Below are 17360 nucleotides of genomic sequence, written 5' to 3' on the forward strand. Positions count from 1 at the left end.
TAGGGTTTCTGCCAGGCAAGACTATCTGAGGCCTTGCTATTGGTGTAAAACCCGTCGGTGATAAAAGGAGAAGGTGAATTAAATTAGAAGTATTTAGTAACGCTATTGTTGCAAGTACATTTGCATTGCTTGCTCTTTGGGGTATTAAGCTCAGTTTCTGTATAAGCACTTTGTGAAAACTGCTGATGTAAAAATGGCTTTATAAATACATTTGATTGATTGATGATTGATTGATTGATTGATTGATTGATTGATTGATTGATTGCAAAAGACCACACTAGCAGAATGTCTAATAGTACTAGTAAACCTGTGACACTCCTCCACCTGAACATGTCGCGACATCTCTGTTCTCAAACCAACAAAACACCACATCCTCTTCTCCCACATAATGCCAACAAAGGGGGAAAGAGAGAGCAGGAGAAAGAGACTCCTACCTCCCTCCTTTCTCACCCACTTGTTATAGTCATTAACTGTGTTAAGCACCAGGAATTCCAATAATTTCCTTGGAAAAGGCTTGAGTAGATCTGCCTCAAAGGTAAGCCATCGGAGATCTGTGCATCCTGCTAAGCCTGATCCATATGTTGTGATGGGCTATCACTTAATAAGCAATAAAGGTGAATTATGGTGCATTACACTGACATCCCTTTTGACTGTATTTTATATCTAAAACAATCTTCATATTTGTCCAAATTCATTTGAACAGAGAGTATGGGGGAAATGAATAAAATGCCAACCATGACAGGTGTAATTTCCTATTGTTGTGTAACAGCTGTGTCTGGCCACTGTCCTCACAGTGGGATAAGCACACATAGAATAAAGTGCTTCTTCCTGTCCCTTTGCGCTGTTCACACTGCTGAGTAAACACACATATCTCCAGCGTGTAATGGAATCCAGCGGCTCATGGTTATGATTGATAACCTTGCCCTGACCTTCCACACATAGTCATACACACACAAACAAACACACACACAGGTGACCCTGTGAAAGAGTGAAATCAAGACATGGCCATTGCGCAGCATATTGCTATCCTCAAACAAAGTAAAAATCCAAGGGTAGTAAACCACTTGACTATCACAATATATCAGCCACAATCTTTTAACAGATAAAAAAATGCACATTCTGCGTTAACTGAACTTTCACGGTTAAGCTGCGTCCCATAACAGGAGAGGAAGTCAGTCCCAACTCAAGATCAGTATCTGTTTATCAGAGGTTACTGAAACCATTTAAAAGACCAGTATGATACCATTTTTGGAATGGGATTAATTGTATATTTTCCCACTGTAAACTCCAGAAAAGTTGTTATGAGGAGGAAGTATTTTCTTGGTTCTGAAATGTAATGTAATGTGATGGGGGAAAAAACACTGGGGCTGGACCTTGTTGAATTTACTCACCCACAAGTTCCTGTCCATCAGAACACATTATGCTATCCTGTACACTTTTCAGTTCTAGTCTATTTTTCACAGTTTGTTTTTCTCAGATATGCAGACTAGAGGTCGACCGATTAATTGGAATGGCCGATTAATTCGGGCCGATTTCAAGTTTTCATAACAATCGGTAATCAGCATTTTTGGGCACCGATTATGGCCGATTACATTGCACTACACGAGGAGACTGCGTGGCAGGCTGACTACCTGTTATGCGAGTGCAGCAAGGAGCCAAGGTAAGGTGCTAGCTAGCATTAAACGTATATTATAAAAAACAATCAATCTTAACATAATCACTAGTTAACTACACATGGTTGATGATATTACTAGTTTATCTAGCTTGTCCTGCGTTGCAAATAATCGATGCGGTGCCTGTTAATTTATCATTGAATCACAGCCTACTTCGACAAACGGGTGATGATTTAACAAGCGCATTTGCGAAAAAAGCACTGTCATTGCACCAACGTGTACCTAACCATAAACATCAATACCTTTATTAAAATCAATACACAAGTATATATTTTTAAACCTGCATATTTAGTTAATATTGCCTGCTAACATGAATTTCTTTTAACTAGGGAAATTGTCACTTCTCTTGCGTTCTGTGCAAGCAGAGTCAGGGTATATGCAGCAGTTTGGGCCGCCTGGCTCATTGCGAACTGTCTGAAGACCATTTCTTCCTAACAAAGACCGGAATTAATTTGCCAGAATTATATATAATTATGACATAACATTGAAGGTTGTGCAATGTAACAGCAATATTTAGACTTAGGGATGCCACCCGTTAGATGAAATACGGAACGGTTCCGTATTTCACTGAAAGAATAAACGCTTTGTTTTCGAAATGATCGTTTCCGGATTTGACCATATTAATGATCTAAGGCTCGTATTTCTGTGTGTTATTATATTATAATTAAGTATATGATTTGATAGAGCAGTCTGACTGAGCTGTGGTAGGCAGCAGCAGGCTCGTAAGCATTCATTCAAACAGCACTTTCCTGCATTTGCCAGCAGCTCTTCGCTATGCTTCAAGCATTGCGCTGTTTATGACTTCAAGCCTATCAACTCCCGAGATTAGGCTGGCAATACTATAGTGCCTATAAGAACATCCAATAGTCAAAGGTATATGAAATACAAATGGTATAGAGAGAAATAGTCCTATAATTCCTATAATAATTACAACCTAAAACTTCTTACCTGGGAATATTGAAGACTCATGTTAAAAGGTACCGCCAGCTTTCATATGTTCTCATGTTCTGAGCAAGGAACTTAAACGTTAGCTTTTTTACATGGCAAATATTGCACATTTACTTTCTTCTCCAACACTTTGTTTTTGCATTATTTAAACCAAATTGAACATGTTTCATTATTTATTTGAGACTAAATAGATTTTATTGATGTATTATATTAAGTTAAAATAAAAGTGTTCTTTCAGTATTGTTGTAATTGTCATTATTACAAATATATATATAAAAATCATCCGATTAATCGGTATCTGCATGTTTTGGTCCTCCAATAATCGGTATCGGCGTTGAAAAATCATAATCGGTCGACCTCTAATGCAGACAAATGTGAGAGCCTGATGAGCAGTTGCAAATGCAGTGGACCAGGTCGCTCCATCCCGCTGAGTTTAATGTAAGATGGCAGCGCTGAGGAGGGCACGAGTCTTCCCAGGTCCTGCTCAACCTTGGTTTGTTTTTTTATACTGTGCTCAAATGTTTATTCTATTCTGAGCCATGTACTTTATGTTCGTATTCTTATCTTTTCTTATTTCTTATTGCTGTTGTATTGCCGAGAAGGAACCTGCAAGTAACGATTTAATTGGACGGTGTATACCAGGTGTATCCTGTACATACGACTAATAAAACTTGAAACTTGTCCCTTACACCTGACACCTCAACTCGACTTAATCGTCCACATGCTGGAAGTCATCTGACCAGTGGTCTGGTGGGCCACTTCCCCTGCATGGTCCTCACTTCAAAAGCACAGGTTCAGATATCAGGCCCAGACCAGTAACACAACACTGTCACCCCCTTACACACACTCCAAACCCTCTCCTCGGCCCGACTGCAGCATGGCAGAGAAGGGGTAAACACACGCATACCTGCCGTCTTTTAAATATAGTTTATAGTCACATTTAATGGGTTTGCACAATCAGGTCACATTCCAATACCACTTAAGTTTAGCAGTTGAGCTACTAAGGCTGAAACATTACCTCCCCAGCCATTTGAAACGACATCCACAGTATGTTGCAGCTTATTTATATGGTTTGTCCATATCAAGTGTTACAAATCAAAGAGCTGCACATTACCAAAGAGAGGATCTTCCCTCAGAACAATCATAAAAATGATGAAAGTCACTGTTTCAATATGGATCTGGCCACAGTCTCTTGATCTGCAGCCTGTCACTGTGCAATCTATTAGAAGAGATAACATTTGCAATCATACTGCAAATTGTACAATACTCCATGGGCTATTAAACCCGTGGGCCACAGTACATGACCATGTATGCGTCTGGCCAGAGATTGCATATGAGCAAATACTCTTGACAGCCCACTTTAAATAAGTGTTTAATTAAGCATTGTAAACCTCAGCTGGCGGTCTAGAGAGGCCATAGGACAGGATTTGACTGCACTCTCATAAACTAGCACAGTGACACACTTTCCCATCCCTGCCTGCACAGTCCCTGTCAGGCTGCCTGCCACGCTGTGTGGACTGCAGTGAGAGAGCAGAGCCAAGCACAAGGCGCACACACACACACACACACACACACACACACACACACACACACACACACACACACACACACACACACACACACACACACACAGGCATGCACACGGCGCTGACTCCCTCGCTGGGGGTGAGACACGATATGCCGGCATCACTGCCCCCTTAGCGGAACCAGGGCTAAGGGATGGGCAGAGGCACAGTGGGAAAGACAGCACTTCCAGTCACGAGACAGAGTGGGAGTCTTATAGGAATGTGCATCTCTCCTTTCATGAATGATTTGATACGCATCTAGATACATGGGCTCTGATACGATACAGGAACAATACGTTTTAGTCTGAAACGATTCAGTGTACGATTCGGTTTGATTAGGGGAACGAATTGATGCGATTCGGTTCAATTCGATACAATTCGATGCACACAATTCTTTTGAATGACACATTACTTTCCATTTTAAATGAATATCTGCTGCTGATGGGAGCTCAGGAATTGGGCCTCTCTGAGCTGGATCGTTCTGAGATTACTTTTCTAAGCTCTGTGTGTGTGTGTGTGTGTGTGTGTGTGTGTGTGTGTGTGTGTGTGTGTGTGTGTGTGTGTGTGTGTGTGTGTGTGTGTGTGTGTGTGTGTGTGTGTCATTGTCAATGGTGTGTGTAGGCACCTGAGCTGAGCCATAGGTCAGACTCAGCATCTACCATCCCACTTTCATCTGAAATCATCTTCACACAATGATTAACTTGTCATGTTTGCAGATCATATTTTTTTTTGAGATAGTACTATATCAACATTTACAATTACACCATACCCAAACCGGCCGCGAGCGTGCGCCATCTTGCACAAATTGATTTTGTCCCCCCACATCAAACCCGATCATGACACGCAGGTTTAAATATCAAAACAAACTCTGAACCAATTATATTAATTTGGGGACAGGTCGAAAAGCATTAAACATTTATGGCAATTTAGCTAGCTAACTTGTCCTATTTAGCTAGCTTGCTGTTGATAGCTAATTTCTCCTAGGATATAAACCGTGAGTTGTTATTTTATCTCAAATGCACAAGGTCCTCTACTCTGACAATTAATCCACAGATAAAAGGGTAAACCAAATATTTTCTAGTCATCTCTCCTCCTTCCAGGCTTTTTCTTCTTTGGACTTATATGGCGATTGGCATCTAACTTTCATAGTTACCACGACTACCGACCGAACTCAGTTCATCTTTCAATCACCCACGTGGGAATAACCAATGAGGAGATGGCACGTGGGTATCTGCTTCTATAAACCAATGAGGAGATGGAAGAGGCAGGACTTGCATCGCGTTCAGCTTCACAAATAGAACTGACTTCTATTTTAGTGCTTGGCAAATCAGACGCTCGTTGGTGCGCACGAGCAGTGTGCGTGCAAAAATTGGATAACATGTACGTTTAAACTTATTTTGCAACGCGATCGGTGTGGTCAGCATGTTAGAAATTAAAAGGACAGGACAATCGCGTGTGGTATATATTGTTTTTGGGGGAGGGGATTTATTCATCCTAAAAATAAATATCAGGTTTTATAACACAATTCTACCCATTTTGGGCTCCAGAGTGGCGCAGTGGTCTAAGGCACTGCATCTCAGCGCTAGAGGCGTCACTACAGACTCTGGTTTGATTCCAGGCTGGAATCGAACCAGGCTTTATCACAACCGGCCGTGATTGGGAGTCCCATAGGGCAGCACACAAATTCTTAAATACAATGATGGCCAACCCCAGCTAAACCCTAACCCAGATGACGCCTGGCCAATTGTGTGCTGCCTTATGGGACATAGTGAAGACATCAAAACCATGAAATAACACATATGTAATCATGTAATGACCAAAAAAGTGTTAAACAATTTAAAAATAGCCCAAAGTAGAGAATGTCAAGCGTGTGCAAAGCTGTCATCAAGACAAAGGGTGGCTACTTGAAGAATCTACAATATTAAATATATTTTGATTTGTTTAACACTTTCTTGCTTACTACATGATTCCATATGTGTTATTTCATAGTTTTGATGTCTTCACTGTTATTCTACAATGTAGAAAATAGTAAAAATAAAGAAAAACCCTTGAATGAGTAGGTGTATCCAAACTTTTGACTGGTACTGTATATCAAATTACTCTTGAATGTTGTAATAGTAGAACGCACAAGGTGACATTTTTAAATTGGGTAGTGCATCATCAGTATTCCTCTTGTCATGTTAGTCATTGTATACCTTAGAGAGCTATTTATAACTAGTCAGAAATGTCCAGATCAACTAGCTCATGTCAGCTAACATTTTTTAGCTAGGCTTTTTATCCCGTAGATTTTGTAGTAATGTTCGAGTTACTCAAATATCACATGAATACACATTTAACATGGCAAAATACATAGAATTTCAAGAAAATGTGTTTTAAACCTGCAACATTTTCTCTGTACCCTATGACAACATGTGCATGACTGCAGGAAATAAGCTTTAAATCTGCAACATTTTCTTTCCGGCAACAAGAGGTGAACAATTTATGTCATGAACAGAGCTTGCGCCCATATGGCACGAGCTCGTGCAGCAGGGGCGTGGGACGTTCCCCAATGCTGGAAAGGGGGCGTGAGGGAAAAGTTTGGAACCCCTGGGCTACAGAACGGAAGGAGAAGACGCATCAATTCAGTCACAAAATTGATTTATTTTCAGAATAAAACAATAGGAGTAAAAAAACATGAATAAACCGATGATTCGTAACGTTTGAATCGGTTTTCTTTCCGATGCATGCTTATTTTGGATCAGTTTGGGCTCCCGCAAACCGATGCATTAGCATCTTAAACATTTGAACCGGGGACTGATGCGTATTGGTTAATCGTTACATCCCTAGAGTCTTACTGTCTCACCCATGAGAGAGAGAGAGGATGCATTCATGTCTGAGTCACTAGCCCAAGCCCCAGTCACGAGGACCCCTGCATCACAGTCCTCTGTACCACTCAGCCAAAGGTAGAGAGGGAGCGTGGATGTCAAGTGCAGAGGAACATCTAACCCCAATTCTGCGTAACTTTGGTGACAGCTAATGCCATTCTGCTTTCCAGGAGGAATGGGTCCTGTCGTAACTATGCAATAGCAATGCCAGTGCGTATGTGTTAAACAAGAGCCAGCAGTCACAGGACATGAACAAACAGTGGAAGCTGAGTCTAACAATACACACAAACAGTGAGATCTGTCTTCATTCAAGACCCTCCAGGTGAGGATAGCATCATTACTCTAAATTGTGATTTTAGCCCTGAATCCCACACTTCACTTAAACCTTTACTTGAGCTCCAACAAGGAGGCAGCTGAGTAAAATGATGAGTCATGCTAGCCAAAAGGAATACCTCAAATAGTGTGTGTGTCAGAGTGTGGCTGGAGCTGGGGTTCGATAGGAGCATCTGTCTGCTGCCAGGCCAGGCTGTCCAGAGACCGCTCGTGTGAACAGCAAAGACCAATAAAACAGTTCACAAACTCTCTACTCTTTCAATCAACAAAACCATGTCTGTTTCCCTAGTGGGAGTATTTTTGCACATTCTATTTCCAAACACCAACTTTCTCCTCTCTCTAACTCTTTCTCACACCTTTTCTCCCTCTCTCTCTCTCTCCCCCTCCCTCCCTCTCAATGTATCATTGAGCCTTGTTTGCTGTATACTTGGAAGCAATGGCATGGAAAGTTTACTGTGGTGAGAGTTAAAAGCGAGCTTAATTACATTTTATTAGCGTTGGACAGATTATTAAAATACATAGGGTTGAAAGTATACAAGACCTGATGGAGCATGACCATTAATTTGCTATGCCCAGAATAATTGTATATTCTATTGTCACGTCCTGGCCAGTAAAAGGGTTAATTGTTATTGTAGTTTGGTCAGGATGTGGCAGAGGGTATTTGTTTTATGTGGTTCAGGGTGGTGTGTTAGTTAGGAGGGCGTTTGATTTATTATTTCCGGGTTTTGAGTTATGGTCTATGTTTATGTATTTCTATGTGTAGTCTAGTGAGTGTGTTTCTATGTTGAGTTAATTGGGGTGGACTTCCAATTGAAGGCAGCTGTTTGGTGTTGCCTTTGATTGGAAGTCCTATATTAGTTGGGTGTGTTTTGTCTTGTATTTGTGGGAGATTGTTCTGTGTTTAGCCTTGTGCCTTGCCAAACTGTCTGTGGATCGTTCGTTCTCTTGTTTGTTGTTTTTGGTGTTCATTTTGATTTAATAAATGTTCAAAATGAACAAACACAGTCCTGCTGCATTTTGGTCCTCCTTCACCGACGATAAACGTGACAGAATCTCCCACCAACTAAGGACCAAGCAGCAGAAGAAAAGGGATTTCGAGTTGGACTGGCGGGAGAAATGGACCTGGGAGGAAGTTCTGGATGGGGCTGGACCTTGGCACCAGGCTGGGGAGTACCGTCGCCCACGGGAGGAAATTGAGGCAGCCAAGGCAGAGAGGCGGAGGTACGAGGCCTTGGAAGCGCTGAGGGAGAAGCACGAGAGGCACCCCCAAGAAATATTTTGGGGGGGGCACACGGGTAGTTTGGCTAGGCCTAGGAAGAGCCGGAAGCCAGCTACCCGTGGTTATATGGAGGAGCGTATGAGGTGGAGAGCGCCATGTTTCGCTGAGGAGCGCACTATCTCACCCATACGCACGCACAGTCCGGTGCGCGTTATTCCAGCCCCTCGCAGGTGCCGTGCTAGAGCGGCATCCAGCCTGGTAGGAGGATGCCTGCGCAGCGCATCTGGTCGCCGGTACGCCTCCGAGGACCAGGCTACCCAACTCCCGTTCTACGCACGTCTACCATCAGGCCCCTGCACAGCCCAGTCTGCCCTGCTCAAGCACCCCGCTCGTACAGGGCTACTAGTTCCATCCAGCCAAGACGGGTTGTGCAGGAGGTAAGATCAAGACCGACTGTGCGCCTCCATAGCCCTGGGTTTACAGCTCCTGTCTCTCGTGCGGACCCGGAAGTGCGTCAACCCAGTCCGACTCGTCCTGTTCCCGCTCCCCGCACTAGCCTGGAGGTGCGTGTTCCCAATCTGGTACGCCCAGTACCAGCACCACGCACCAGGCTTCAAGTGCGTAAACCCGCCAGTCAACAGTCACCAGAGCTGCCCGCCAGTCAACAGTCACCAGAGCTGCCCGCCAGTCAACAGTCACCAGAGCTGCCCGCCAGTCAACAGTCGCCAGAGCTGCCCGCCAGTCAACAGTCGCCAGAGCCGCCCGCCAGTGAGGAATCGCCAGAGCCGCCCGTCAGTGAGGAGTCGCCAGAGCCACCCACTAGTCAGGAGCTGCCAGAGTGGCCAGACTGCCTCGAGCTGCCAGAGTGGCCAGACTGCCCCGAGCTGCCGGAGTGGCCAGACTGCCCCGAGCTGCCGGAGTGGCCAGACTGCCCCGAGCTGCCGGAGTGGCCAGACTGCCCCGAGCTGCCGGAGTGGCCAGACTGCCCCGAGCTGCCGGAGTGGCCAGACTGCCCCGAGCTGCCGGAGTGGCCAGACTGCCCCGAGCCGCCGGACTGCCCAGACTGATTTTTTTAAACCTTTGGGAAATGGGCAATATCATAGTAATATACATGTATATTCTGTACCGTGTATATTGTAAAAACAGATTGACCGGCATCAACACTAATTTAGGGTAAAAAAAACTTTTACCACGAAATGAAAGCGACCAAGGTTTGTTGCTCTAAGTGAAATGGTAAACATGTACTTATTTACCATTATCTTGGCTGTATTGGTCTGACACCTGAAAGTTCTGAACTTGTCTCCAGTCCTCCTACTTATGATGGTGAGCTATATGTTGAGAAACTCCACCCATGGCTTGAGGGACTGAGGTCCAATGGAATTCCAAAGTTCAAGAGTAAAAAATGTTCATGCCCCTACAGAGGCGGTGGAACTCTGCCGTGCTCAGCAGGATGCTGAGAAATGCCCCACTCTGTGATTCACAGTGGTGAGGACACTGGCCTGACCACACTGGTCAATAGCTCTCAATTGCTTGAGTCCTCCTCCTTTTTTAATGCTAATTGAGGTCGTTCCGTTTCCTTTCCATGTCAAAATCATCTCCAATATCCCACATCCCCTTCCTTTCCTCATAGTACAAAACACAGCCGTTCTCATGAATTACATCCACAGGGCTACACAAACACACTAGCTAGTAACTATACAAAATCAACCAGACATCACATAGATAAACAACCAACCCTCCTAAAGAAGCCAAGTGTCAGTTTAATTTCTGATAGATACCCATACTCACTTATAACGTAAATGCAACCACCAAAGTACTACAGATGTAGGCCTCTATCTAAAATAAACAGCCCACAACCAATAAATAGCAACTAACAGACAGTAGCAATAAAGACTGTATGTGAGTATAATCTGTGAGTTGTAATGTCATTGTTTAACTAATAAACAAATGGCACCCCTTTATTGAGTAATTCTGAACATTCGCTTCTGAAGGGCCTTAATGTATTGATTTTAGGGGTGTAACGGTTCACCAAACCCACAGTTCGGTAGGTAATGTGGTTTTGAGGTCACGGTTCAGTTCGGTTCCAGTACAGGGGGGAAATGAAATGCCAACAGTTACTGTAGTTTTAGTTGTTTGTTTTTGTTGTTGATGGGCGTTCGCTGTTAAGTAGCTCTCCGTAGACCTGGGGGTCCATCCATCTGTAGTATGCGCAACACAAGATGCATTGGCCAATTCATTGACAACTTCGGCTTTAACCTGCTTATATAGAGCAGGTACTACATGCTTGCTAAAATGGGTCCGAGGACAATGTCCGTAAGGTGGCTCGAGCACTTTCACGAGGTGCTGAAACCCCTTATTCTTCTCAACCACCGAGAATGGGCGCATATCCATGGCTATAAACATACCTATCGCTCTGGTAAGTTCTTTGTCCCGGTCAGAATCAGCTGCGAAGGGCTGCTTGAGTGCAGAGGGGAGACGTAGTTGTGTTGTTTTTTTTGCGTTTCCGTCTTGCTCCGCAGGTAGGAATATTGGGGTGATGTCGGTGTAAATGCATCAACATGTTTGAGGTGTTGGCAGATGTATAGGTTATTCACGTTGAGCAGTGGCGACGTACTCTCTGTCCAACGCTATTTAATCTACTGGGAAGACAAAATGTTCCCAAACTGGAGATTTAAACAATGATGGAAAATCCTCCTGGTTCATCGACCCCACCCCTCACCATCGTACAGAACTAGTTCCCGGCTCCGCCTCACAAAAGGACAGTACGAAATGCACCAATTAAGATTTGAATTTTGATTACAACGTGCGCATAGGCTCCAGTTGTTTTAACGGAATAGCCTGAATTTTTTTACAGCTCAGATTTACTCAAGAGGCATACAACACAGCATAAGCATAGCCTATAGGCCTAGTGTTTTTAGTTTTTATATGAACAAAAATATAAACACAACATGTAGTGTTGGTGCCATGTTTCATGAGCGGAAATAAAAGATCCCAGACATGGTGTGCACAAATGTTTTTACATCCCTGTTGGTGAACCTTTCTCCTTTTCCAAGATAATCCATCCACCTGACAGGTGTGGCATATCAAGAAGCTGAATAAACAGCATGATCATTACACGGGTGCACCTTGTGCTGGGGACAATAAAAGGCCACTCTTTTGTCACACAACACAATGCCACAGATGTTTCAAGTTTTGAGCGAGTGTGCAATTGGCATGCTTACTGCAGGAATGTCCACCAGAGCTGTTGCCAGATAATTTCATGTAAATTTCTCTACCATAAGCCTCCTCAATGTCATTTTAGAGAATTTGTCAGTACGTCCAACCGGCCTCACAACCGCAGACCACGTGTATGGTATTGTGTGGGCTGAGCGGTTTGCTGATGTCAACATCGTGAACAGAGTGCCCCATGGTGGCGGTGGGATTATGGTATAGGCAGGCAAAAGTTACGGAAAATGAACACAATTACATTTTATCAATGGCAATTTGAATGCACCAAAATACAGTGATGAGATCCTGAAGCCAATTGTCATGCTATTCATCCACCGCCATCACCTCATATTTGAGCATGACAATGCACGGCCCAATGTCGCAAGGATCTGTACACAATTCCCACAAGCTGAAAATGTCCCAGTTCTTCCAAGGACTGCATACTCACCAGACATGTCACCCATTGAGCATGTTTGGGGTGCTCTGGATCGACAGCGTGTCCAGTTTCCTCCCATAACCAGCCATTGAAGAGGAGTGGGACAACATTCTACAGGCCACAATCAACAGCCTGATCAACTCTATGCGAAAGAGATGTGTTGCGCTCCCTGAGGCAAATGGTGGTCACAGCAGATACTGACTGGTTTTATGATCCACACCCCTACTTTTTTTTTTAAGGTATCTGTGACCAACAGATGCATATTTGTGTTTCCAGTCATGTGAAATCTATAGATTAGGGAGTAATACATTTTTTTCAATTGACTGATTTCCTTATATGAACTGTAACTAAGTAAAATCTTTGAAACTGTTGCATGTTGCATTTATATTTTTGTTCAGTATATTTTTTATGCATTCATTCAGGTTCACAGTGCGGACTGAACTGACTCCCGTGTTCGGTGCGAATATGTGTACCTTTACACCCCTAATCGATTTTGCAGGAGACATGATTCCATCACTGTTGGGTCACTTTGCTCCACCACATGGTGTTTAGCCTTAGAGATTCCACTAAGTTGCTTAACAGCAGTCAAACTCAAACATGATCGAAGTGAGCTGTTACAGTAGCCTAAATGTTATTAATGGTCACAAACTGGGCATATGCTCAATTCAGAGGGACACAATCTTCAGAAATGCATTGAGCCTCATTAGACTTTTCCCATTCCGATAATAAATGACTGGATTAAACATTTGTTCTATTTTCTATTTAGTTAGACACCTCCACCTGTCTTTACTGGTGTAAATGAATGAGACAAGAAAATTGGATACTGCACAAACCTTGCTCCGAAACCTTATTACATTTGACCCCTTTATTCACTCTCCAAAAACACCTGCCCCTTCTTGAAGGCTGGCTGGAAACTCGGCTCCAAATAGTGATGTCAGAAGCTATAGCAAAGCCCAGTTGTCTTCTCCACTAACTAATAAGCCATTGCCTTTTCATAGCCTTCTCAAAACATGATGAAGCACACTATTAACATAAATCAGCACAATTGGAAGATGCTATGACATGTTGCAGGAACCAGGTGCCCAGGTTCCCTGAGCTGTTGAGGGTAACCACTAGAGCAAGCAATAGCTAATGGCTGTCAGGTAGCCTAGCGCTTAATAGCGTTGGGCCAGTAACCGAAAGGTTGCTGGTTTGAATCCACGAGCCGACTAGGTGAACAATCTGTCAATGTGCCCTTGCGCAAGGCACTTAACCCTAATTGCTCCTGTAAGTTGCTCTGGATAAGAGTGTCTGCTAAATGACTAAAATGTAAAATAATTGCAAGACAGATGAGGTACAGGAAATGTAAAGAATAACGCTGATCTGACAACAGCAACAGTCCTCAAAACATTGAGTGATGCACTGTTTTATGCTATGGGAAATAATCCACATCTTTACAAGCTGCTCATTCCTTCAAAGTCATTGTGGTGCACTTGTGTGAGCTAGATATAAATTCTTTAAAGAAAATTGTTGAGAACTGTTTATTTCCTTGACATAGAACATGCATGTGGATAAGACTGGAGGCACTGTCAATAGAAATAGGACTGAGTAGCAGCTCAGTTGTAAATTTAATTTGGCAGAGAAGGTCTTCTGCATTTCATATGCATTCCACCACTTGTTTGCCCACTCATGGCATATAAACAATAATTTTGGATACTTGGGTATCCAATGACTTTGTCCTTGTTTCTGAATAGGCCTAGTGAACCACTTTTAAGAGGTTGCATACACTGCAAAAAAAATATATATAGTAGTTTCAACTAATTATTATTAAGTAACTGGTTCCACAGCCTGTTTCAGTTTACTTTTCGGTCAAAGTGTTACCTGAACGTAACATTTTTAGGCCCAAACTTTGCACCAACTTGAGAAAACTTGGGCAAAAATTCTGTCAACTTAAAATTACGTGTTTGCTGAACTTGTCTCATATGTTCATTCAACTTGAAAAATATTATTTGGCCATTTTCACACAAAAAAAGTCTGTGTAGTAACACACACACACACAGTGCTTTTGACATACAATATTTTCAACTTACATATTTGACACACATGATTACATTGTGCATGTTCATCTATTCAGTAATTATTATTCAACGTGTTTGCGATTTGAACTCACTACTTTTTGGTTCACAGCATTCCGATCTTTTTCCTACGCCACCATGTCTGTGCCAATTAGCAGTTAATCTGACTGATCATTGATTTGATTGACTTATTTATGAAATTTGTTTTTTTCCCCTGTATAGTTGTCTAATGTTGGTGGGGAATATTACTTTGTTTTAATGTTAGTCTTTAATAATACTTTTACTTGAGTGTACTTTTAACAGAGCTGAGATTTACTTTGAAGTGTAAAGTATAGCAATACAGATTAAATCAGTCATTGACGCAGAATTGGTGGCGTAGGAGGAAGATCGGTGTGCCGTGAACCAAGAGATTATGAGTTAAAATCCCAGGTGAGGAGATGTTGAATAATAATTACTGTATAAATGAACATGCACAATGTCATCATGTATGTCAAAGTGTGTCAAATATGTATGGTGAAAACATTGTATGCCAAAAGCACTGTGTGTGTAACTTGTTCCACAGCATTTTTTAGTGAAGATGCCCAAATAATAATTTCTAGTTGAGTAAACATATGAGACAAGTTGAACAAACACATAACTTTAAATCGACAACATTTTCTCAAGTTGGATTTAAATTTGGGCCAACAAAAAAATGTTACGTTCAGGTAAGACTGATCGAAAAGTTGAGTAAACTAAAAAAACAACTGTGGAACCAGTTTGGGTTCTACACGGAACCAAAAGGGGTTATTCAAAGGATTATTCTATTGGGCCAGCCAAAGAACCCTTTTTGGTTCTAGATAGCACCTTTTATTCTAAGACTGTACCTTTATTTGAATGCACTGAAGTGGATAAAGAGACACACTATTCCATTGTATAGGCTATTGTAAACTGGTGAAAAACTAGGCTTATTTCATTTAACACAGTCCACCAGGATGTGACATCAGGTCCTAAATGCATTTTTTGTCGCTAAAATAAAAGGCCAAAAGCTAAGCTAAACCAATAGGACAGTATTTACCTATACTATGCGCGTGCATGTGCATACACATAATGACATTGGTGGGACTCGGAAACCGCGCGCTACCACCACCGCTACGAATGCAAAATGGCCACATGGTCGAAGTAGTAGGCTATCCTTCATCCATGGATTCATCCTCGTTCGTTTGCGGGAAAGCATCATTATAAAGGCTCACATTTTTACGGGTGTAGGTCTAATTCATTGCTAAAATATATGAGCCTATAAGATTGAAACAAAATCAAAAACATATAGGATAATATGTTTGTGGGCTACTGTGGAAAAATCAACAATCCCAAAGCCTAATATGATATATGTTTACATTATGCAATGTGACCATATTTTAAGATATTTCCATAGCTAAGACAAGCTAGATACGGCATTATTTAAAAAATCATCAATTTGCTTTTGCTATTCAGCCTAGTCCCAAATTAATTAATCTCTGAACTGACGTGAGCCTGGCGATGAAGCCTACAATAACATGTAGCCTAGCATGTAGGCCTATGTATCTCTTTACAGTAGTCATGTGGACCAAAACAAGATACTGATACTGTAGTCAGACCAACAATACAGCTGTAACTAAATAATAATAACATAAAATAGCTACAATGTTAAACCATTGGCGGCAAAACATTGTTGCATTGTAACGGCCCGCATGAATGAGGATAAACCCGAAGAAACCTGACAAGGTATACCGTATTATTTTGAGTAGGACATCACAATGGCACTTACTTTCTCCATTTGCGGTCCATAGGCAGATAGTGGAGACAGATAGCGTCAGACCCCAAAACAAGGTCAAATTATTCCTCTCTGTCCCAGATCTCATTCCTGATCAATTAGTTATTCACCTCTCTAAAAAGCAAATCACTTAATTCCAAAATAGTGGAAAAGGGAGATGATGCCACCGAGTTCACAAAAAGTAAAAAGGAAAAAAAACGTGGTCCAGCAAATAGGCTACACTGTTTGACAGGTCGATACAAATTCGTGTTCAGAGTATAGTCTACTATATTTCCAAGTTTTGTGTTTTGGTGGAATTATATATAGCATATGCCTATATATTTAAAAAAAATGTAAGATTAAATAAATTAAAACAATTCGTTATTCTTGCCAACGACACAATGATTTAAGGATTGCTGGCAAGACATTCGTGCCACTGATTTCACTCGACAGATGATGGTAATCCGCATCCTCAGTCTCCATTTCTTGAAACCCCAGTAATTGTGCACAGGAGTTTTTATGACTCGCAATCGAACAACGTTCACTTGTAGTAGACCAAATGGAATTCCAATCTTCTATCATTCATTTCAGTCTGAGTGATGAAAATTAGAAGGAGAATCTACGGCCAGTTCCACAGGGTGGTGGCTGAGATGGGAAATGAATGAGAACGTAACTCCGTTCAATGAGCCTTTCCAACAGGGCGCAATCCAAAATATCCTCCACAACAGAAATTGTTTCACCAATCTCACCCCCCTTTTCTCCCGCCCCCTGCAGTGTCTGTTTTCGCCGTTAACGCAGTCAATCGTCTCCTTTGCGGCTGAAAAAAGACTTATGCCACGCAACAGTAGACTATCAAGTTTAAGAGCTTCGGTTGGGGTGTAGTATGGTATACTTGCACCAAACTCAAGATTCCGTTATGTCCTGTGAGCCATTTATGGGTGATGAAATGTATTTTTTTGTTTTCCCGTATAGCTCCAGTAAGCAGCAATCCTATCACTTGCCCTAGTTGTCGGTCTCCAGTCCGTAGAATCACTGCTGTAAACAAGAGTAAGCTCCGCTCACACAGAAACACATAGCACTAAGCATACGGCAAGTCACGGAGAAAAGCTGGAATGGAGCAGGCAGCCAATGACATGGATAACCAATGTTAAGGTAATTTTAAATGTAATTTAGCCTATTAAAAAAGACGCAGCCCTGCAAAAAAAAGTGTAACAAAAGGTTATACATCGTTTGTAAACGGTTAATTATAGCTCCCGTTGTATAGGCTACATTTGTAAATCTGTAATAAACATT

General features: G+C 42.2%; 1 protein-coding gene across 1 annotated transcript in view; it reads right to left on the bottom strand.

Annotated features, from left to right (window-relative positions):
* The window catches only part of LOC106573762 (insulin-like growth factor 1 receptor), a 165486-nt gene extending 148361 nt beyond the window's left edge, over positions 1–17125 (bottom strand). Inside the window, exon 1 of the mRNA XM_014149105.2 lies at positions 16083–17125. Within this exon, the coding sequence (XP_014004580.1) occupies positions 16083–16176 (94 nt within the window). The 5' untranslated portion in view covers positions 16177–17125. The remainder of the gene's footprint in view (positions 1–16082) is intronic.
* Positions 17126–17360: the final 235 nt, after the last annotated feature.

This window comes from Salmo salar, chromosome ssa16, assembly GCF_905237065.1.
Source record: "Salmo salar chromosome ssa16, Ssal_v3.1, whole genome shotgun sequence".
Lineage (NCBI taxonomy): Eukaryota > Metazoa > Chordata > Actinopteri > Salmoniformes > Salmonidae > Salmo > Salmo salar.